The sequence below is a fragment of the Lucilia cuprina genome, chromosome 4 (assembly GCF_022045245.1).
Source record: "Lucilia cuprina isolate Lc7/37 chromosome 4, ASM2204524v1, whole genome shotgun sequence".
Taxonomy (NCBI): domain Eukaryota; kingdom Metazoa; phylum Arthropoda; class Insecta; order Diptera; family Calliphoridae; genus Lucilia; species Lucilia cuprina.
This window is the reverse complement of record NC_060952.1, coordinates 2,657,578-2,681,228: the sequence shown is the minus strand read 5'-3', so window position 1 is coordinate 2,681,228 and position 23,651 is coordinate 2,657,578. Positions and strand designations below refer to the sequence as shown.

General features: G+C 29.4%; 3 protein-coding genes across 6 annotated transcripts; 1 reads left to right on the top strand and 2 right to left on the bottom strand.

The window, feature by feature from the left end:
- Positions 1 to 95: 95 nt before the first annotated feature.
- Positions 96 to 4,830, top strand: LOC111690623 (F-box/LRR-repeat protein fbxl-1). Of its 3 annotated transcripts, XM_046950709.1 has the most exons (8): positions 96 to 157; positions 991 to 1,343; positions 2,888 to 3,212; positions 3,278 to 3,896; positions 3,960 to 4,127; positions 4,188 to 4,295; positions 4,395 to 4,490; positions 4,565 to 4,830. In XM_046950709.1, the coding sequence occupies exons 2-8, from the start codon at positions 1,257 to 1,259 to the stop codon at positions 4,698 to 4,700; spliced, it is 1,539 nt and encodes a 512-aa protein (XP_046806665.1). In that variant the 5' UTR covers positions 96 to 157; positions 991 to 1,256; the 3' UTR covers positions 4,701 to 4,830. The 3 variants fall into 3 exon arrangements, with proteins under 3 accessions (XP_046806665.1, XP_023308900.1, XP_023308899.1); XM_023453132.2 differs by lacking the exon at positions 96 to 157 and having other exon boundaries at positions 976 to 1,343; XM_023453131.2 differs by lacking the exons at positions 96 to 157; positions 991 to 1,343 and adding an exon at positions 1,667 to 1,924.
- Positions 4,831 to 5,730: 900 nt separating this feature from the next.
- Positions 5,731 to 12,466, bottom strand: LOC111690622 (protein TRC8 homolog). 2 transcript variants are annotated; one of them, XM_023453129.2, is made up of 7 exons: positions 11,234 to 12,466; positions 8,516 to 9,086; positions 7,914 to 8,454; positions 7,655 to 7,829; positions 6,364 to 6,560; positions 6,105 to 6,299; positions 5,731 to 6,032 (listed from the first exon to the last, which is right to left on the bottom strand). In XM_023453129.2, exons 1-7 carry the CDS (start codon positions 11,658 to 11,660, stop codon positions 5,769 to 5,771), a joined length of 2,370 nt encoding a protein of 789 aa, XP_023308897.2. In that variant the 5' UTR covers positions 11,661 to 12,466; the 3' UTR covers positions 5,731 to 5,768. The 2 variants fall into 2 exon arrangements, with proteins under 2 accessions (XP_023308897.2, XP_023308898.2); XM_023453130.2 differs by having other exon boundaries at positions 6,364 to 6,545; positions 11,234 to 12,465.
- Positions 12,467 to 17,400: 4,934 nt separating this feature from the next.
- On the bottom strand, positions 17,401 to 19,019 carry LOC111690589. Its single transcript, XM_023453094.2, has 2 exons — positions 18,786 to 19,019; positions 17,401 to 18,715 (listed from the first exon to the last, which is right to left on the bottom strand). Exons 1-2 carry the CDS (start codon positions 18,921 to 18,923, stop codon positions 17,657 to 17,659), a joined length of 1,197 nt encoding a protein of 398 aa, XP_023308862.2. The 5' UTR covers positions 18,924 to 19,019; the 3' UTR covers positions 17,401 to 17,656.
- Positions 19,020 to 23,651: the final 4,632 nt, after the last annotated feature.

The following is a 23,651-nucleotide window of genomic DNA, read 5'->3' as shown; positions in this document are numbered from 1 at the left end:
AAAGAAAATAACTTATGCAAGGCCTAGAAATATAAAAACACAATTAGAGTTTTTCTTTTAAGATAGAACAAGTGAATTTAAATTAATAATATTTCTATAAAACAAAATAACTGTTTAATTAAAATAAACTTAAATATTATTTGAAAAAAAAAACAAGGTAGTTACAAAATATCATAAAATATTTAACAAAATTGAAATTTTCTTTTAAGACAAAGCAAGAGACCCTTGAAAAAATATATTTTTAGCAACAAATTAAGGCAACAAAATGCAAATTAATTTAAACAAATACATATTGTTAACAACTAAAAAAAATATATTAATTCAAAATTAAACAAGAATTTATAAAGAAAATTGTATTCTAAAGCTGATAATAATACTTATTAATCACAATATTAAGTTTTGAAATTAAGTAGAAACTGTGCTTAAAACAAATTATTTCAAAATAATAAATTTCTATAAAAACTAACTAATATTTCTTTAACAAATATTAATAATTGTTTTATTATAAAATAAATAAAAATGGGTAAATATTAAAAATAAAAACTAATTTTTTTATATCATAAATCCCTTAATTTTAAAATTATGACTTGCATTTTATGTATTTATTTTATTTATTCTTTATTTTGTTTGCAGCAGCATGTGTAGAGTGAATGTAAAAAAACGCTTCTTGTTTTTGTAATTTTCACTACTAGAATGTATTATTTTGAACTACATATAATTTTAATTTATTATACGGTGTGTAACATTTTGAAATTTAAAAAAAAATTTTAAGTAAAATTTTAAAACATTTTTCAAACTTTAAGTTGTAATCGCCTTAACCCAATCATAGTCCTTATTGTAAAAAAAATTAACAAAATTAAATTAAAATTAAATTATGAAATTGTACTTTACAACTTATTCTTATAAGAATTAAACAATTGAAATTTAAAGTCAATAAAATTTTTATGATAATAATTTGCAAATAGACTTTTCTTGAATCCCTTTTTATAGGTTGTTATCCAAAATACACTTTGCTTTAAGAAAAAGAAAACAAAAAAAAATTAAAGCAATTTCAAAACCAACATCTGTTATTGTGAATGTACAGCACCTGAAACCACCAGTATTTAGGAAAAATAAGTGTTTGTTGGCGTATGTGTCTTGACCTAAAAAATATTTTAAAATTTAATTTATCAATTAAACAAATCTACAAAACAAATTTCATTTATTTAATTGATTTCCATTTGAAACAAAAAAAAATATATAACTAAAAACAAAACATGGATAATTGGAATGTTTTGGCAGCACAAACCTCTTCATCGGCCATTGGAAGAGATGACATTAATATACAATCGAAAGAGAAACTAGTGAGTATGATAATTTTACTTGTAAACAAAAACTTTTTCTTTTAATATATTTAATTTTGTTTTAGTTTTCTGTCTTTTTCTTAAAGTTTTATTATTGTTTCACTATGTACAATATTCTAAACAAAACAAATTTTAAATTCAATACAAAATTTTGAAAAATAACAATACACAGCTGTTTTGTAATTAACAGATACAAGATACATAAAAAATCTCTGCTCTTTTGCTCTTCTTGTTGTGAAAACTCTTATGCTCTTGGTATTTAACTAAATTTAGAAAATTTCGATTTCTCACAGTTAGTCAAAGTATTTTGGAGATTCCTTATAGTAATAGTGCCTTAGTATTAAATGCGTTCGGTTCGGTTGAATACTCATTGAAACAATAAGTTTTACATAAGAATTTTATACGTATCAAAAAGAAAAGAAAATATTGACTTTTTTTGAAATAGTTGAAAATATTTAAAATCCTTAGAAAATATCAAAAACGTAATGGATTTATCCACAGATATTTGGGGTCAATTAGCTGTAGAAGCTTCACAGGTGTATCTATCGGATGGTACAGTGCGTAGCCCCTTTGCAGATACGGTATGTGCTTTTTCTAACGAAAGAAAAAAAGATAAGTGTGTCAAGTTTAATACTTAAAAAAAATTAAAATTATTGTATATTTTTTAAAACTTTACAAGTTTATCATTTTGTTTAATATTTTAAAGTAATTGTGATTATATTTTAAAAATTTGATTAGAAATTATAGTATATTTAACATTATTTTTTAATTTGTCTTTTTCGAAAGTCTATATTTAGAATAAAGCAAAAAAAGTGTTTATGGAGCATACATTTCGAATGACACCCGCATGTAGAAATATTGAAACAAGAAAACAAAACAAAAAAACATAATTTTAAATTAAAAAAACACAAATTTTGGTTAGATTTAAGGAAAATTATTGTTGAGTAAAAATTTAGAAAAATGTATATAAATTTAAATGTTTAATGGTAAATCGGTCCTCAAAATATGTTGTTGTTTTTCTAACCAGATCCTCCTAGAACATGAGTTTCGTAAAACAAGAATGAAAATTTTACAATTATAAAAAAATTCTCCAGTAGTTAAATACAAAATATTCTTTTAAAGTTTTAACTTAGAGTTATTGAATAGATACTTAAATTAATCTTTTTCGATAGTTCTAAACTTCAAATTCTGATTGGAACAAAATATATATTGATTTTTAAAATATTTCAATCTCATAAATACATATATTGCTGAATCAAACTAAATCCAGGGCTTTCAGAGTGTGCATTACACAAATAATAATGAATAGGCCTTACCATAAGGAAAGGACTGCTCACCGATGGATAACGTAATCAAACTCAATTAAAATTCTCTCGTTCAACCTACATCGGTCTAAAATATTCTTGAAAATATTGGTTTGAAAAAGGTCATCAAATAAAAATTATTTTAAACTCAAATTCGCCGTACAAGTCCAATTCCTCCAAAGGAATTTTTTAACTATAATTTCAAGTTACTAATGAAAATTCTTCCGTAAAACATTTTAGACAATTGAAAAATTACCGGATAAAGTAATTCTGCAAATCTTTTCGTATCTCTCACATCGTGAAATCTGTCGTTTGGCAAGAGTATGTCGTCGTTGGCGTAAAATTGCCTACGATACTCAACTATGGAAAAATGTCTCCTTAAGACCAGAAATTTCTGGTTTGCATGTGGGTTCATTGGAATCTTTACTTTCGCTGATTTCGGTGCGTTTCGGACCCACTCTACGTTATATAGAATTGCCCATCGAATTGATAACACATACTGTACTGCATGAATTGTCATCGAAATGTCCCAACTTGACACATATGCTTTTGGATTTCTCCACTGGTTAGTTACATACAAAATTACTATTTTTATAAAGAAAATCTATTGAAACTTACCATTCTTTGCAGCCATGCAACTTCATGATTTCAGTGAAATGCAAGCTTTTCCCACCAAGTTGCGTTACATGTGCATTTGCTTGTCGGAGGTCATCTTTATGGAAGGTTTTATGCGTAAAATTTACAATTTTATCAATGGTCTAGAGGTGCTGCACTTGATTGGTACCTATGAGAAGTGCGAAGAGGAGGAAGAGGAAATTTATGAAGTTATCAATGTTCATAAGCTGAAGTCGGCTACTCCTAATTTGCGTGTCATCAATTTGTATGGCATTAATTTCATTGATGATTCTCATATTGATGCTTTCAGTTCCAATTGTATTCAACTGGAATGTTTGGCGGTAAATTTCTGCAATAAAGTTACTGGTTCCACTTTGAAAACTTTGATACAACGTTCTAAACGTTTGACCTGCTTGCTAATGAATGGCACCAGTTTGAAATCGGAGTTTGTTATGCAGGCTGATTGGGATAAATGCGCTTTACAGGAACTGGATATCACTGCTACAGATTTGTCCACTGAGTGTTTGGTGGACATGTTGACACGTATACCAAATTTGAAATTTTTATCAGCTGGTCAAATTAACGGTTTCAATGATACAGTTTTGAAGCAATGGATGGAATCGGGCATGACTAGGTGGGTGACAGTGTAGGATTGTAAATTTTAATTTTATTTTAAATGTTTGTATTCTGCTTTTAGATCTTTAATTTCTTTGGATTTGGACTCTTCGGATAATATCACAGATGATGCTTTACAAAAGTTTTTAACACGTCATGGCCAGCAATTGGCAGCTTGTTGTCTTTCCGGTATGCCTCATATTACCGATCAATTGTGGATGAGTGTTTTGCCGGTTTTATCTAATGCCAAGTATGTAGAATTGTGGAAGTTTAATTGAAAATTGAATCACATGTTTTTTTAATAAAATAGGATTATTGTCATGGGTACTGCTGAAAAGTTGGGTGTCAATATTCATGTTGATCAATTGATGGACACGATTGCTTCGAGTTGTGGTAATTTGGAGCGTTTGGAATTGAGGTAAGTTTTTATTTTTTATACAAAAACATTGATTGAAAGTAAAATTCTTCAGAACTAAAACTATAAACTAAAATTATACAAAATTTATTTGCATTACAGATGGGATCCTGATAATTTACGTTTTTCGGATAAAAGTCAAAAGGCCATTGATTTATTGCGTGTAAAATGTTTGAAATTGCGTTGCATGGTCTTGAGGTAAATTCCAAGTATTTAAGTTCTAATGAATATGTAAAATTAATTGAATTATCTACATTTCTCCTTTCTCACAGTGACGGTCGTTATTATGAAACGGTTAAGGCCAATTTTGAACGTGCTGATCGTGTAACTGTAGTACGTACCACCACCTGTTGCCGTGTCTCACCATATCATTTACTTAGTAATTACAATGATTTGATCTTTAATTAATCATATCGAAGAAAGAATTTAACGAAATGGCAAAAACTGTTTGCTAAATGACAATTATATAGAGAAATTAAACGAATTTATTGTTAATTTTTTTTGTTTGTTTTTAATAATAATTCATTATTTTTTAATATTTCCATCCTTATATATTTTTTACAATAATATGAATTTACTTGCTTCCGTTTGTTGGGTTAGGTTTGGTTTTTTTGAAACTATTGGAGAGAGAAGGGAGAGGGGATGATGAAATGTAGTTAAAATAGTGATGTACGGGATGTATTACTTCGTTTTACAAAATTATTTCTAAAACTTTTACGCTTTTCGGGTTAAATCTCTACTCAATATAATTTATTTAAATTTAGCTTTTATTTCTATAATTTTTTTTAATATTTTATTTTGTTGGTTTTGTTTTTTTTTGTGTAATCGATTAAAAAATATACATTGCTAATGTTGTTTGTTTGTTTATGTTCTGCTTAAGATTTCATCATGATCAGACTTCACTATATTTTTTTTTGTTTTTAATAATAATTTTATTTATATTTTAGTTTATTATTCAAATTAATTATATTTTAATTATTTTAAAACCATACAACAAAATTACAATAGAAGTTGGGGCAGGGTTTATAGGGAAATGAGAAAAATACAATTTTTGTTTTTAAAAATTTCTAAATATCCAGCTGCCTTTAGTGTAATTAAATATTAAAAAGTGTCTTTTAAAGAATGCTGTTTAGAAACTCATTAGGTTTTTTTTTTTCTTTATAAAATTAACTTATTTTGAAATAAAGCTCTAAAGTGTTTTTGTTTTAAATTTTCTTTAAAAGTATTTTGTTTTAATAATATTTGTAAATTCCGTTTATTTTTTTGATGAGGAGGTGGGGGATTAGAGGGAAGTGATGATGTTATAATAGTAATTAAAATAATAAACCAATATTTATAAAATTGTGTCTAATAGCACAAAATCATAATAAGTATGCAATTATAATAAATCTTAAAAATATGCTTTTTAGGGTTAAATTTTTTGTGTTTTTTGTTTCAATTTATACATATAAGTACACTAGAGTGTTTAAATTATAGTTAATCCTGTACATCAAGATCAGGTGAAAACCGAAAACTATGCGTGGTATTACTAGCCGCAGCCGTAGCGGTAGCAACAGCGGCTGCTGTTGTTGAAGTCGTAGATGTAGTTGTGGCATTTGATGAAGTAGCAACTACGTTAGCTGCAATAAAACTACTGCTGGCAATACCAGAACTATTACTATTAAAACTATTACTGCTACCAGCTGATGATGACGAACTAGCATCGTCGGAGGAACGATTTCGATTTTCAATGGCATTGTCCTGTATGAAGGAAAAAGAAAACAAATAGTTTTTAATTTCACAGATTTTGAAAACTTTTCTTTAAAGACGTACCTCTCTATTACTATTCTGTAAGGGAACATTTTGTTCTTGCTGTTGACGCACATCTTCTTCAGCTTCTTCTGTTTTATCAGTATACATCATAATTTCGTGACATAAAGGACATCTGTCTTGAACATACAACCATTTACGCAAACAAACTCCATGGAAATAATGGCGACATCTTGTTATTTTTGCTGAATACATTTCCTGAAAATCAACTTTCTTTCATTACTAATAGTCCAAAATTAAATTTATCCTTGTATAACGTTACCTGATAGCAAATAGCACAAACATCATCGAAGGCTTGCAATTGGGCCGGTGTGGCTTCTGGCAGTGCGGATATTTTATGTACAGCTGATCTTCTCTTCATAAAGACTGACCATCCAGAGCGGGCCTCACACCAAATATTAAAGTACGCATGGATGCACATCATTATGGCTCGTATGGCGCCTCCTGTAGCATTTTGTGCTATCAAGTTATATTATACGGTACCAATCAACCAAATAAAAATTTTACATGCACACGCAATTTGTTTTTTTTTGTTTTGTTTAAAATAGAGAAATTGTTTTTTGGTGGGAATGAAGGAAGAATAGAATAGTTGTGTGGATAGAACGACAACGTATGGAGTATAAAAGATAATATTGAAATGAAATAAAAGACGTTTGAAATTTGGGAATATGAAGAACAGAATTATGGGTAATGAAGGTTATTTGTGATGGGATTAAAGGAATATTATTTTAGGTTGGTAGAGATGATTTGATTATTTACAGTACGCTGCATAATGTTAGTTAGCCTATGAACAGAACTCATAATGAAACATAGAAATGACTGGATTTTCATATGCACCTTGAAAAACTAGTTTGTAGTTTTCTATTCTTTATAACATTACTTCTTCAAAATATTTGTGATATGAATTAATTGATCAGGATTATTTATAAATGTAAACAAGAACATAATTAATTTAAACAAATTAAAGTTTAAACTAAATAAAGTTTGTTGTAAATAATTAACATATGAAACGTACTGTAAATAAACTACCTTTTTTACCTTCAAAAACTGATGAAATATGGTGATGGTCTTATACATACTTTGGTTTTTTGCAACATGATTGTCTGAAACTATTTACTTTTTTTAAAAATAGATTATGTAGTTGATATATAAAGATCAAAATTAATACATTTTGAATAATGAAATCAACCTCAATCCTTTGTGGAAGATTAATTTTTTCCAATGAAATTCAATAGAAAAGTAAAGTGTGCTTAAAGACAACTCAAATACGGTGGAAGAAAGAAATATTAGAGATCGAAGAGTTTTAAGCCAATGTTTAACGAAATTAACACATTCATACTTAGCATTCATACTAGCGCACGCACTCTCTTAAAAAAATAAATATTTACAGGTAAAAACTAAACAAACTTCAACTACAATGTAGCTTTTAATGATAAAATAATGATTTTTTTAAAAAAATTACAAAAATTTGCGATGTCATGAAAATTTCGCAACTACGAAATGAACATAAAATTTTGAAATATAAAAATAATAAAATTAAAAATTCAACTTACCGGATTCAAAAACTAAAATCCAAGCACCATTGAAGAATAGCAAAATGCCAAAACAGAATTCAACGGAATTGCCAAAAGCACGCACGTAATACAAATAGTCATCTAATTTTTCCCAGAATGTCTGACGGCGAGCATCCAGTAAGAATAAAGTGTAAGTAGCCAATGAAACCAAAACCTATTTAGGAAAATATGAAACAATTATAGTTATGTATCTTAACAATCATTTAATTTTACTTAACATTAGTCAGGGCGCACTTACCTTTACCACAACCTCTACAGAAAATGCTGTTACGGCCAACAACCATGTTGAGGGCGAATGCCTACTCCATAAAGTTTTCAATAGACACAAGGGCGCAATGACTAGAAAAGCGCACACAGTTAAGGCACGAAAATGTCGTTTGCGCGATGGATTACGAGCCGCACTCAATGACATCAGTATAGGTGAAACAATATTGTGCAAAAAGTGTAATAGAGCAGTTGTTAAAAGGCACAGATTACGACAGAGACGTACAAAACGTTTATCTGGCGAGAGTGATGTTAAACCGGTTTGCAAAGCCAATATATAAAATAAAACAGCTGAAACCGTGCCCAATGACTTCTCTTCATCGTTGTCAAAAGTCAAGAGATACCATTGAAAGACTTTTCCTATATAGTGGCAAATAACCGAAATTACCGAAGTCATACCCAATACCGCTGTTAATGTTTCACAACCATCTACCAGTAACTTTTGCATGGTGGGCAATAAGTTTAGAGTACTAACACTATCATTCAACAGCATGGAAATAAATTCTTGGGAAATTCTAAAATTACACAACGAATTTTAATTACTAAAAGAGAAAACATGCTTTTATAATTTTATACCTTATGGTCCAAAAAACTCTTAAAACACTCGGCACATTAAGACGCTGCCACTCGTTCTCAATCAATGCCGATAAACCAAAATTACTAACAAAATTCATGGCATATTGATAGCCATTGTACACGGTTTTACCCGCTTCCATGCTACAACTCATCACAGTGATTTTCGTCAACACCAATGGCACGGCATCAGCTACGATGGGTAAATATTTGATCATTTTCGTTTTTAATGGCAAAGTGGCCAATATAATGGGACTAGCAAATATAAAAGGCATCGATTTCTGCAGTAATTCATAACGAGGACCCAAGTGTATGTAAGCAAACAGCATACCCATAAACCATTGTGCCACCAAATGCGGCAGCAAAGATGCTGCCACATTACCCGTATCCATTAGACGTGTCGTGTTCATAGATAATATATCTTCCAGTATGCACGGACTTTTCTCGAGTATCGCCAGCGCCGAAACATTTGACCAGTGAGAGAGGAAAGTTAGACCGAGGGATATCACAAACATATAAACCATAACCAAGTGTCTCGTCCAGAGCATAAATATACAAGCAGCACATAAAAGACCTATGAAAGGGAAAAACAATTATGAGATTAATTTTGAAAAATGTTTTTTTTTTTTTGCTCTAATGTATATTTTAAAGAGGTTGTTATTTTAAAAATTAATTCATGATACTTTTCTTTAAAACAAGAATTGGTAAACTTTTTGATAATTTTGTAAGCTTAAGCAATTATTAATGGTTTCTATTGCTGCAAAAAGATTTACATATTTTCAAATAAGGCATTTGGTCTTGTACAATTATTTTCTATACAAAAAGATTTAGGTTGGTTACATTTTACATAGCTTTTCCGGTTGATATGAGTGTAGTAGATAATATTATATATTCGATAGTATAGCCTGTAGTTAGTCTAAAGTCTAGTTTATGAACTAGTCTATAGTGTAGTCTATTGAATAGCCTTTAGTTTGTTTATAGTATAGTCGATCATCTGGCCTAAACAATAGTGTAGTGGTTACCATAGTCTAGTCTACATGCTAGCCTATAGTTCGGTGTAGTCTTAAGTGTAGTCGATCGCCTAATCTGCAGTCTAGTCTATGTAATCTATATATAGACTAAACTATAGTTTAGTCTATTTTATAGTCTATAGTCTAGTATAGAAACTAGTTTAGTTGGTCTACAGTTTATTCTATAGTCTAGTTTATAGTCTAAAGTCTAGTCTATAGTCTAGTCTATAATCTAGTCTATAATCTAGTCTAGTCTATAGTCTAGTCTAGTCTATAGTCTAGTCTATAGTCTAGTCTATAGTCTAGTCTATAGTCTAGTCTATAGTCTAGTCTATAGTCTTGTCTATAGTCTAGTTTATAGTCTAGACTATAGTCTAGTCTTTATTCTAGTTTAAGGTTTATAGTCTAGTAAAAGTTTAAACCAGTATAAAAGAATTGTAAATAACTATTGGGTAAAAAATCTATTAAATATTGCGTAAATCTGACTTGTAATGGTATAGAGCTAATACATATTAACAGCCTTTGAACGTTTAGTTGCAAATTTTGTTATATGGACTAAGGGATAAATAAAATGCATTTAAAAAGGAAGTAACAATAAAGTAAAATTCCATACAAATAATAGCATTTCTTTTAGTAAAAATATCCCATAAAACAATATTAATACATATAAAATATATTATAAAAAAAGAAGAAATTACTGTTGAGTCATCATTAGTTTTAAGTAGATGAGTGAATTAATAACAAACTGACCAAACAATACGTATTGTTTTTATTTAGCAGCTAAAATCAAAAACAGTGAAATATAATTTAAAACAAATACAACAAAAACAAATATGAAATTAAAGAAGAACTAAGATTTGACAGAAATGTTTTAAACAAAACAAAAATATAAGGAATAAATTTGCAATTATTCTGCAAACAACACAAATCATAAACATATACAAAACTGTTAGAATAAACTTGGCATAATATTTAATTGCGCTAAAAAAGAAACAACAATATAAAAAATAAAAACAAATTAACATATGATAAGTAATGAAAAAAGGGGACAACTATGAAACTATAATATAAACTAAATTATGTAGTTTTTCAGGTCTACTAAAGTATTAATTTATGATTTCATGATAAAAGTAATAAAAAATCTTTTAAGTTCAGTGTGTTTACTTGTTGGTAATTATGACAGCATCATGAAATCAATGAACTTCTTATAAAATATTATTATTATTATTGAAAATTATTATTCTATTATCAACATTTTTGCCTACAAATTACTCTAGCATTTATATTTTTATTAATAATATGGAAATGGAAATTATATAATTATTTCCCAAAATTTATGAACATATAGATAATGAAGTCTATAATATAAAGTGAACATGTCATTTACAAATATGAGGTTGATTCCAAAAATAATAAAAATGTCTCTAAGGAATGTTATGTAAGACTAGTATAGCTTAAAAAAGTATTAATTTGAGTAAAACAGTAATAAATATATATTTAAAAGCAATTCACTTTCTGAAGTTATTTTACATGGTTAAAAATAAAATATGTACAATGTCAGCATATAATAAATGAAATTATTCTTTTAAGTTCTGTATACAAAGGTGTTTTTTTGTTCTATTATTTTTTTTCTTACTTTATGCAAATTTTGTTTGTTTTTATATTTGTATTTAGTATTTTTGTTTTGAATTTCTTCACTTTCTTAACTTACCCAATATACAAATAATAATTTTAACTGATGTTATTGACAGCAGATCCGACAAATAAATATCTTTGGCCAAATCTTCCAAGATACTACCAAAGGAACTACTCAGTATACCACCGGCAGTGGCAGCAGCCGTGGCATTATCTATCGTCTGTTCCAAAGTGGCATTTGTGATATTTGTGACATTGTTCAGAACATTGTAGGCCATACTCGAGGCTGAAGCCTCAGTATTGTTGTTGAGCAGGTTATCAGTTGAAAATGCGTCAGTTTCGGTTGATGTACTAATACCGCCTCCGGCATCAACACTATTGGCTGTTTGGTATGATCTGCTTGGTAGGCCCATGCCAATTTTTAATATTTCATCAATCACCAATATGGGTGGCACTCGCATCATGACATCCACCATCCCGAGAACTTTAGTACGTATGGACATTTTTTTTATTAATTTTTTTAAAGCTAAATGCTGTGGTGGCCTCTGTTAAATAAAATATTTTTTAACTTCGTTTTTTTTCAATTTTAGTTTTCTTCCTATTTGTGTAACAACACGTCAGTAATTTCTGGACTTTCAACAACACATTTACTTCAGAAATATCCGTATAAAAAACTTTTTATTTTTTTAAATTTCCTTTCGCCAGAGATTGTTCCTCAAGGTCTCTTTAATCAGAATAATGCAAGTGCACTATTAAAGTTTGGGAATTCTTTTATTAGACTCAAAAATAGGAGGAGGAATCGAAATTGTAGCAATTTTTTTGTTAATTTTAGTCGTTTTGTTGTAAAATTCCTGCAGTATTTTATTCCGGTTTTAAATAACTTTACACAAATAATGAACAATGTTTGTTATAAATGGGGAAATATAATGGCTGTTTTTGCTATATTTTTGTTTCACTTGTTTGTGCTGACAAAATCACAAATAAAAAATGTAAAAAAAAAAACGAAAACACCTTGCCAGCGCAACCTTCAGCGAACTTTACACTTTTTTATTTTACGTTTTTTCTCGTCTCGTTGTCGTCAGTTTCGTTCGCTTTCTATTTTCTGATTTTGCAGTTAATTTTTGTTTTTTTGCACTGATAAAAAGAATCGTTTATAGGTTCTAATGATTAAGAATTTAATTAAGCCGTAATTTAAGTGTTAGACATAAAATTTAATGCTGCTAATTGAAATAATTCCGTTTCGTACTGTTTGCGTTTTTTCTTTTCTATTTTCTTGACAAAATTTTGCTAAAAGAAAATTTTCCTTCTATTTATTCTTGTTATTTTTGCAATTTGTTGTTCATTGGAATGTCATAACATAAAAGAATGTCAAATTAGAATAGGGTTGTATTTTAGTTTGTGGTGAATAAAATGTAATTCACCTTGAGAAGAGAAACCGTTATATTAAGTTATTTTTTAGTAAAAAGTGTTAAAAACCTATATTGTTATAAGAAAAAATTTTAAAAATTCACCTCAATGTTGTTTATAGGATATTGGTGGTGTTTTTTAAATAATAACCATCCTAAAAGTAGGCCGTACTTTTCATGTTTCCTATTTTGCATGTTTTTAGAAACTTGTTTACAAAATTGACAAAAGAAAAACAATACAAATTCGAATGAGAATTACATATTTTAATTTACAAAAAATCTATAAATTTTTGTTAGAAAAAAATGTTTTTGTCTAGTTTGTTATTTTATTTACCTCTCTTTCCTTCTATTATGTATTTGTTTTTGTGTTTTGTTATGTTTTGCACTTCTCTTGTTATTTGACATTTTTCTCAAAAAAGCTTGGCGCGTTTTCTGTTAGATTGCAAACAAATTAATGACATTTCTGTTGTAAAAATATTAATAAGTTGCAGTTCAGTGTTTGTGTTAAAGAAATTTAGTGCAATAAAATAAAAATAGTGTTTGTGCATTTGTTTAATTGAATGAAATTATAGAAATGTATAAAATAGTTTAAAAATATGCTGGTCATAAAGTAGATCCATGTTTAATATAAATAATAATACAAGTGTTGAATAAAAATTAGTAGTTACTTACATGCATATGCATGTATGTAGTTAAATATTTGTTTAAAAAGGTTTTAAAGAGGCAACAACACATAAATATTACTTCATTATAATAAAGGTAAGTGATTTTTTAACTTCTAATTTATAAATAATTAATAACAATACACAATTTTTGCAGGAATTTTTGTATCCAACTTTTTGGTGAGTGACAAAATATGTTTGTAAGATGTCGTGTGGAAATAGCCGTACAATTGCCGGAGGCTTTTAATTCCTTTCATCTTCTTGAGAAGGATATGTTTGTGATTCTGTTGATAATTTTTATAATATAATGTTACAATCATAGGTATAAAGTGTACATACATACATATATACTTAGGTGTTAGGGATGGCAATCGGGATTAATTTTTGAAATCTAAGGATTCGAGATTTTAAAATCGCATACGCGTATAAAGGATACTTCTCAAAGTACTAGGACTGGTCCAAAACTAATACAATTAGATATGTATATACACTGAAAATAATCCATGCTCAACTTTACGAAAAAAATTTCGTAACTTCTATTTTCGTAATATTTACAAAAATTTCGTGTATAATACGAAATATTATTTAATAAAACCCTTTTCTATTTTCTACGAAAGTACGAAAACCTTTCGTAATATTATTTTCTTAAATTTTAGCGAAATTAAACATAATGATATAAATTATATTATGATTAAATGAAACTACAACATTTTTATAAAATTTAAGAAGAAGTATAATATTATTCACGAATTATTTTCATAAAAAAAAAAAAATTGAAAATTAATGTGGAGAATAATTTTGGACTAAAATTAGGAAATTTATTTTAAAATGAACAAAAATGTTTGGATAAGTTAATATTTCGTAAATTTTACCATATTTATTTAAAATTCCCTTTTTTTAATTTATGTAAATTAATTATTTCAAAAATATTTTGCATTTAACTAAAATATTTCGTACAATTTCGTGGTGCGAAACAACGAACGATTCGTACAATGTACGACATTTTTCGTATATATTAGGCATGGATTTTTTTCAGTGTAGAAATAACATACACCATTTTACATAGTGAAATCCTATGTGTGAACCACGTAATCCATCTGCATTACTTTAGAGTAATCAAAAACTATTCCCATTATTAGTAATGGTAGAACATGATTCATGTATCATGGAAAAGAAAGTTTTTAAGATAGCTGCCATTTAGCAAAGTTGCTAAAAAAATCACTGTTACAAAATTGTCTGTTGCGCAAATTGGTCAGTTGTAATAAGTATTATGTATGTACATACTTGCGCAATTAATGCTGCACTGTATATTTCACGCAATAACCTCAAAATTAAAAAAAATAGTTTTTATGTATGTACTAAGAATTTTAACGATTCTTATGTTCCCCGACATACAAATTACACAATTTGTTCAGATGCTTGTACAAAATTTGCGAACTCTCTTAAAAAATCTTTAATTAAATTGTTACAAATTTGATAAACATATATTACTCAATACCGGAAATAGCACTAATTTGAACACCTCTTGACGAAATTAAAAAAAGTACATATTTTATGTAAATATTGGCCACCCAAATTTCTGATCTACTTAAACATACAAAAATAAGCCCATTTTATTCTTATTTTCATTTAATTTTAATTTAATTCACCATTTGACCATTAATTTAAGAGAACAACAATAACAACATCGTCGAAGACAACAACCACAATAATAAACATTCAGTAACAACAATTAAGCATTTACATTAATTCAAAAACACATCAAATCATTCATCTCTTCAACGAAATTGTCTACAACATTTAATATGTTTAATCAGTCGTAGTAGCAGTAGTTTTTGTTTCTCGTACAACTAAACTAAACGTCCTTACAAATCTTTAAGATACAAACAACATGTATTTCAAATGAAAATTTAACCAACTTCACTGCCCAAATACAATATACATACATCCGCACACACATACACACACACACACACACACAAACTCTATATAAAATGTGCATCTGCGTTCTGTTCAGCTGTTTGTTTGTCCAGCCCTCATTGGCAAAGTCTAAAGTAGTCAAGTCAAGAGTAAAGAAGTTCGATTCAATAGATTTCTACTTGCAACAGTTTATCAGAAAGCTCAATTTCATTCAGTTAGACTTTTGCCAATATATGTAAGTGGGTGAATTGTTAAGTTGTTGAAATATTGAATTTTTTTATTTTTTTATTTTTTATTTAAATTGTTACTAAGAGCGGGTTTTTGGGTTGGTAATCAAATGCCAATTAATAAGATTAGTTAATCTAAATATAAATTGATTCTGATGTTAATCTCCTTCGCAGTGTTGCCATACAAAACAACAGAAAACGTCACTGTTTGTTATCAAAACAATGCATAAAAAATGTTTTGTGAAGTCTCCGTAATTTGCACTAATCTATAAATCAAACATTTTAATGTGTTTGATTATGTTTAAACCACCACCTCCATTGGGCGCTTAAACTAGCAAACAATATTAGCTGATTAAGTATTCAAAAACACCTCTCATGGATTAATTTTAATTTTTCCCTAACCCTTCTCCTAAATATTGGCCCTAAAATTGTAAAGTGTAATGACACAATTACTTAATTTCTCTTGGTACCTATGTCTATAATAATGGCACTTGGAATCGTTTAATTTTTGTTCCCTTTCACAGACCATAGGTTGGAGCATAATCCTATTTGGAGCATAATTTTGTCGAACCAAAGTTATTGTGGAAAAAATATTTATATTAAATGTAAATCCCCCAAAATTAAAACCATCAATTACTAGAACAACTAGCGATTTGCTACCTTTACTCGCCACATTCCAAACTGATCAATTTAACCTCGTTTATGTGTGACTAAACCGTATGTCAGCCTGTGTAGTAGCCTGACACTACCACAACTGCTTGACTGCTTTTATTGTAATGGTGATGTTCGTATTAGTAGTTGTGATGACGATGATGGTGATGTTTGGGGAAACTTAAAATGCCAGAAAAAGAAGTGTAGGAATTTTTATGACCATACAAAGCGCACAACAATTGCCAATTAAAATTTTTCCACAAAGACCAACTGCAAAAAATACAAAAAGAGAAAAACGAAAAAAAAGCCAACAAGAAACAGAAAAAAAGGGTTTTTGTGTACGACTAATTAATTGCTTTGCTCACGTTTTTCGCGCAAAATGTTTACCGGAAAGAATCAATCCAACCAAACCCATCCAGTTAGTCAGCCAACTAACCAACCTTGGATAAGTTAAGAAGATCATTTGAGTTTGTTGGAAAGCAAGAAAGAAATAAAAAAGATTGCTTGAATGGTTTGTAGCCTCTCGATAGTTTGTTTAGCTTATGGTTAATAGTGAAACTATTAGAATGGAAATAAACTAAACATACTTGTACTACTCCCTTGACTAACTAGTAGTCAAGTAAGTTGCCAGGCTGAGTGGCTAGATGATGCTCATGTTAATGCTGCTCTGTTTGCTGTAGCATGGCTGAATAGTTGGTTGGCGGCACTTCGTTGTCGTCATTGTCATTGTCTGGTGTGGTGTTGGCGATGAAGTTGTTTGTAATTCCAGAAGGCCATACGAATTGATGTTAAGTAATAGTTTTAAAGTTAAATCAACTACAGCGAAAAAAATTTTAAACTGTTTTTTCCTATTTGTTTGGATTGTTCTCTCTATTGGCAAAGGATTTCAACAACTTGCACTTCTTCATTTTACTGCGATTACAACTGCAACAACGACTAACTAAACTTTTAAATAAACTGTGATCAGTGATTTTCAGATTTTCATTTAATGTTTAAGCTTAAAGTAGACATGCTCTACAACATTTTTAGATGGCCTTTTAAGTTTTGTTTAAAGTTCTTTTTATTGTTTTTTTCTCTTTTATTTTATTTTTACGAGATGCATTTAGTCTACTGGTTCGTTCTTGTTCTGCCCGGTATAACAGAAATAAAGTTTTTAGTATGACTGTAAGTGTATTTGTGTATGGAATCGTTAAAGATTCTTGTAGATTACTTTTTCTTTTTAGCTTTGAGATTTATTACCATGGTCTCGGAGTTTATTTGTTTAAAAGGTCAATTGTAATTTCTGAGACATGATAAAATGATCGAATTAGCAGGAAATGACGTACAATTACTAAATAAAGGTGTTTAGATAGTGACACCAATAGAACAATGGTTGCAATTTGATTCAAAAATGTAAGGCAATTTTCTTAATTTTTTAGATTTTTTAAATTTCTATCCAATTATAAATATTTTGTGTTCCCATCTACAGCATTTTTTAAAAAGTACTCTTTTTAAAAACACTTGACATGAAATGATTTTTTATAATTTAGATTTACTATGCCAAATTCAATATCAATATGATTAATATTATTGAAAACAATATAATTTAAGAGTCTAAAATATATCTTAAAATTTCCACATCCTTTTTTGACATTCATTGTGTACATGCACTAAAATCTGCAGTTATTGATTCAGATTTAGTATAATTTTCTAATAATTGAGCAGTTTCTTCACTCAAAAATTCTTTTTCTATATCTTCCCCATTTTCCATATAAGATTCACCACAAACAATGTCATCATCTGATTTACAGGTACAATCCTCACAAGAACATTCGCATTCTGTTTCACATTCCTCATCTGTATGACATGGAGGACAAGGAAATTCATTCGGCAATTTTACATTCACTTCGCCCTCGTCAGCCTCAAACTCCTCCTTACTAATGGAGATCCAACGACAATCAAAAGGCCCTTGACTTGATCCAGTATAAGTAGACTCGGCAATTTCTCGATAAACATAATCTTTTGCTGTTATGTTAAGGGAAGGACAAAAGCAGTGCTGTTTTCTTTCATTTTCCTTTTCAACCAATGATTCAAGCATAACAGTACAGTTTTGATTTCTTTGCTTTTCCTTATCTTCTTCCTGCTCTTTTAAATATATCGCTTCATAGGGATCCTTAACGTCATGCATTCCTGTAGTAACTTTAACTGACTTTAGACTTTCTTTGGCAATTCTTTTAAAGCATTTCATACAAGTACATTCTGGCTCATCATCTGGTTGATTTCTGTTTGAAATTCGATCATACAATTGTTTATAAATTAATTTAATTTTACACTCCAAATCTTTTTGACAGGCATAAAATAAGCCCTCATATGCAGCGTAAATTTGGGCTGTACGTTTTGCCGCATGCACCCACAGACATTCAGAGGTATGTGTTAGCTTATCGCTTAACAAATTATTGGGTACTCCCCCCATATCGGTACCATGATAAAAAGCTTTAAATGCTCTTTTTATAATAGAACAAGCCATTTGTGCTTCTATCCGATCCATGGAACATTTACGACTCAGATCATGTATAAGATCTTCTTTGCAGAAGCGTTTTTTCGGTATGGAATCAATACGATGGATTATTTCTTCAAAATGCAGAAAATAATATATGATGATATCTATAGAGGCTTTAGCTTTTACCAAATATATACCACAAAGATTCATTACCTTTAAAGTTGGAAAAAAGTACTCATTACCCATTATGTTTTACAGGGATAATTTTAATTGTATTCCTTACCTCGACTAAAGATTCTGCTATATCGTTAACATTTTCTATTAATATATCACTAGAGATAATTTTATGCGAACAATTACAATAGTTATGTGGTTGAAAACAATCACATTTGTAACTTTGTATAAATTTTTGTGGTTTCATTTTTTTAATTTTTTAATTATAAAATATTTATTTATTTGATGGAATTAAATAATGATGTTCTTGTACTTGCCAGATTTATTGCAGAGTACTGTAAGAGACAAGAGATTTCAATATTTGTCTACCTTTAAACCTTTTAAACCTGAAATTTGCACACACTCTTTTTTTGGCCCAAAGATGAAGCCTATTGAAAATGTATAAAATCGGTCCATTATTTCGCCTAGCCCCAATACAACCGTACTCCCAGAATAGGGCCTTTGGGCTCATAATTAAGTTAAATGTTATTTTATGTCAAAGAAAGTCTGCAAAACTTAGTTTTATAGAATTTTTAATGACATTACCGATTTTTGAAAAGATCGGGCCTCATTTGACCCTAGCCCCCATACAAACTCCCCTCAGAAAATGACTAGAAGGTCAAAATTCAGATATAAACACTATTAACACTTTTAAGTTCTACATAAGTAACTCTGATTCCACTACCAACATTTATAAGGATAGGCCCATATTTTCCCTTACTCCCCTTCGAGCCCTCTTGTAAAAAATATCTTTTTTGTCAAAAATAATTAAAAATATTCCGGAATCAAATTAAAAAACAAATCAAATGTTTTTTTTAAATAATCCTCATTTTTAACATGTTGACTGTTATAGGGTATCATATGGTCGGCTATGCCCGACTATACATTCATACTTGTTAACGTGTGATTTCTGTTAAATATATCCTGTAGAAGATAGAAAAAGGTAATTACCTAATTTTTCCGAATCTATGTGCGTTGTGAAGAAAAAAATTTAAACACTTGTTTAGAAATCCTAAAGAGAACATTTTCCCAAGAATCTAGTAGTATATAAGAAATGATTTAAATTACAAATAACTGCATAAACTATTCGCAAATCATTTCTAAATCGTTTTTCTACAACTTTTTAAAACATATTTTCTTAAATTATTCATTTCATAAAGAATGTACTATTCTTTATTGTTGTAGTTATCGTTAAATGCTAAACTTTTGACCAGATATGGTCAAGAACAACTAATTTAAACCACTTATAATTGTCACAAAGTGGCAACACTTTATCTAGAAACCTTGTTAAAATTCCATTTTATTGCTGGTGAGTCATTAAAAAACTCGACTTCCAAAAGGAATATAATTTATGTATGTATGTATGTATGTAAGCGTCTAAGTGTATAAGAGTCTGTAATTAATATCATTTGATTTTATACGAATAGTCTCTAGAGAACAATTTAATTAGTCAATGTTTGATTTCATAAAATAACTTTAATAATAAGATCTATCCAATATGGCTGACAAAGGCTGTTGAACTTTGAGGTGTAAAATAAAAATTGAAGTCTAAGAATCTATCAGATATGTCTTTAAGCATTTGTAATTGTTTAAGTTTTAGAACGGCATAGTTGGCAATTAAAATTTAACATTTTTTATTTACAATGCGGTATATTATTCTCGGTAAAATCGCCATATATTTATTTCGAACGTTCTTGTAAAACGCTTTCTACTAATCGTTAACTAATTTAAAAAGAAAAAAATGGTAGAATTTTTTCAAGACACTCCTTACATTCTCATTCTAAGCTGAAATCTTTGTTGTTGCCATCAGCAGCATCATCATCATCGCCATCAGTACCATTTTCAATTGACAATTCATTTTATCAAGTGTAAGTGTATGTTAACTTGGTCGACATGTGAATGCGTTTGTGGACACAACATTTGCCACAAGTTTTTATGTTGCACATTAAGGACTTTAGTGATTACTACTAATAGATAAAGTCTTTATTAATCGCACAGTGGCAAGAAGAAAAAAAAATAAAACAGCAGCAATATAAACACCACAATCCGCCACATCTACGAAGTCTACTAGACACAGCAACATGAAACTGTTGCACTCAGCCACAGCATTAACCCATATAGTTAAGGCTCTGCCTGTCTGCCTACTTGCTTGTTGGCTGCTTGCACACACTCACCAGAGTGTTAGCCATGATCAATTCTTAGTAACTGTTAAGTCTTACAGATCAATAACAAATTTTTTCCTTTAAAATGTAATAAAAAATAAACTAAATCTACCACATACTATAGAAATTATGTTGCAACAACATGAGTTTTATTTTAAACACTAACACTGTTTATACTGCTGCTGTTGCTGCATTTTCTTATTTTAAAACTAAAACTTTGACATTGGCTTTTATGGAGTTAATTGGATTTTTACTTGATTGTTGATTCTATGTGTGTAAATATTGATTGAAATAATTGTATCCCGCTGAGGATTTATGTGCAAACATTTAGTAATCGATTTATGTTTAGATGAGAAAGAGTTACGAGAGAGTTTTATTTTATTTGTTGAAACATATAATAGAAATTATTTTGTTAAACGTTTAACTGCACAATCTGTGTAACAAAAAGAATGCCGCACTTTATCTCTAAAACCAAATGAGATTAAAGATTTTTATTTAAATTCTCCAGATAAGTATTCTATATCTGTCAAAAGCTTCATTCTTCAAGACAGATGAATAATATATTGGACTTTCAACGTAGCAGGAAATCCCGGATTATAAAGCAAATTCCATCTTTACTTATTTTTGTAAAGTCTAGATTATATATCTTTATTTATGGTATTTCTCCCACTTTTATTAGGGAGTAAACCTTGGAGTTTACTTTATAAATGAACAAATTTAGATGCTCATCTAATAAATGTGTGGTTAACACAACATACTACTCTTTGTTGTGTCCTGGTTCTTATTCGTCTAAAAATTTTCAATCATCTGTTTTGACGTTCTAAACGAGGGTTACATTATTGTACTCAATATAGTACAGCATTATAGAACACTGATCTGTGCCAAAAACGTTTAAAATAATCTTGGTTGGTCCAATCAAGGTTTTTGACTTTAACTTTCTACCCAAAAAATTTAGTTATTTTACAAATTAAGACATGAACCAATTTCACTAATGTCAATTTCAGTAAGTTGTAACTTTTTAAATATTTCTTATACATTCTCAACCCATTGCAACTAAACCAATAAATTAATGAAATCTTAATGTTGGGTAATGAAACCCACCTTTGCAATTTTCTTGTAAATTAGAGAATCGCTTCCTTTTTCAAAATCCATTTATTTGTGGCGTTTCTTTTTGTTACTGATACAGGTCTTGAAATAAAAACGGCTAACATTTGTATTCATTTGTTAATTCCCGCCATTTATTCCCTGTTAATCATCATCGTTTGTTGGCTTTAATAATCACAACTCAATTTTCTTTCAATTTATAATTGAGCAATTTTTCATTTAAATGAATTGGCAATTTAGTGAGCAACGCCTATGCTTAAGCCAACATGAGCAGGAGCAATTCCCAGACACTCGACCACTCGGTGAGCGCCAGAAAATGCAATTATAATTATAACACACATAGCCTTTGGCCAAGAAGCATTCAAACATTCATGCTTACATAGCATTCGTATTAACGAACAATCGTATAAAAGACACCAACTCAATTGGTTTGCTTATAAACGTAGTAAAAGAAGAGCAAAAAAAAAAAACGGAAAACAGCATAAAAAACAGGCGTTACACGCGTAATCGAAACGCAAATTGAAGTTACTTAATAAATCGAACAACCATGTTAATGCGGGCTATTTACAAACGAAATGAACTCGAAGTAAAAACGGCAGCATCAGCAAAAGAAATAAAACAGAAACGATTGCAATCGTTTTGTTGCCCGTTGTTGGTTGCATTGCATACAAAACAGTAGGAATTCAAATATCAAAAGGTGCGAGCTTGAGGAGTTTATGAGCTGAGGAGATGCCTTAGGAATTGTGAATGCAAATAAAAGGAAAAAGAACGATCATTCTCGTACATACAGTAGTCGGATTCATACTATTTTTCATATAAAAGATTTTGAACAACATTCACATATTGTATAAAAATTTACGTTCAATCGATTGTACTGAGTTGGCATTTTAGTATTTCTGTTTGAGGCAAATATTATTGCACTTGCAACCATCAGAAAATGTGGTGTGGCAAAACCTGAGATTACGATAAGCTTCTGGTGTTTGGTCGCATAATCCACACAACCAACCCAGACACTTGCATTTACTTACGCTACAAGGAGTACGTACATACATACGTAGTTATCGCAGAACACCTAATTATTATAAATAAACCAATCGTATAATAAAGATCTGCCAAAAAAAGGACTTCCAAGAATTACAGTCACAAACATATACAAACTTTGTATATTGCAGTAGTTTGTAAAGTATGTTTGTATAAAAAAGACAAACAGTCAGTTAGTTAAGTTGAACAGATAGTCAGTCAGTTAGTCAGGTAATATGTCCATGGATTCAGTCAATTTTATTCATTGAAATAAGAACTTAATCGCTCAGACACATCAGTCTTCTGTTTCTTACCATACAAACCTATATTCATTTTATATTCGAAATGATCCCAACAGTTTGTGTGTTGGTGTTGGCTAACAGTCTGGTTGGTTAGTCGTATGTTTTTTTGGCCGTAGTTGGTTATAAAAAACATGCTGGGTTAAGAATGATCCACCATTATCGTCACATAGCAAATAAATAAAAGTGGCTCCAGGGCACAACGCCATCGATAACACAATCGCTTACAATGCTCTCTCGCAATTGCCCGTTAATTCGGCATTTCGCACACAATTACCCTCATATACCAAATGATTTCAGCATACACATGTACTTTAGTTATAGTTAAAAGAAAATCATTTCGTTAATAAA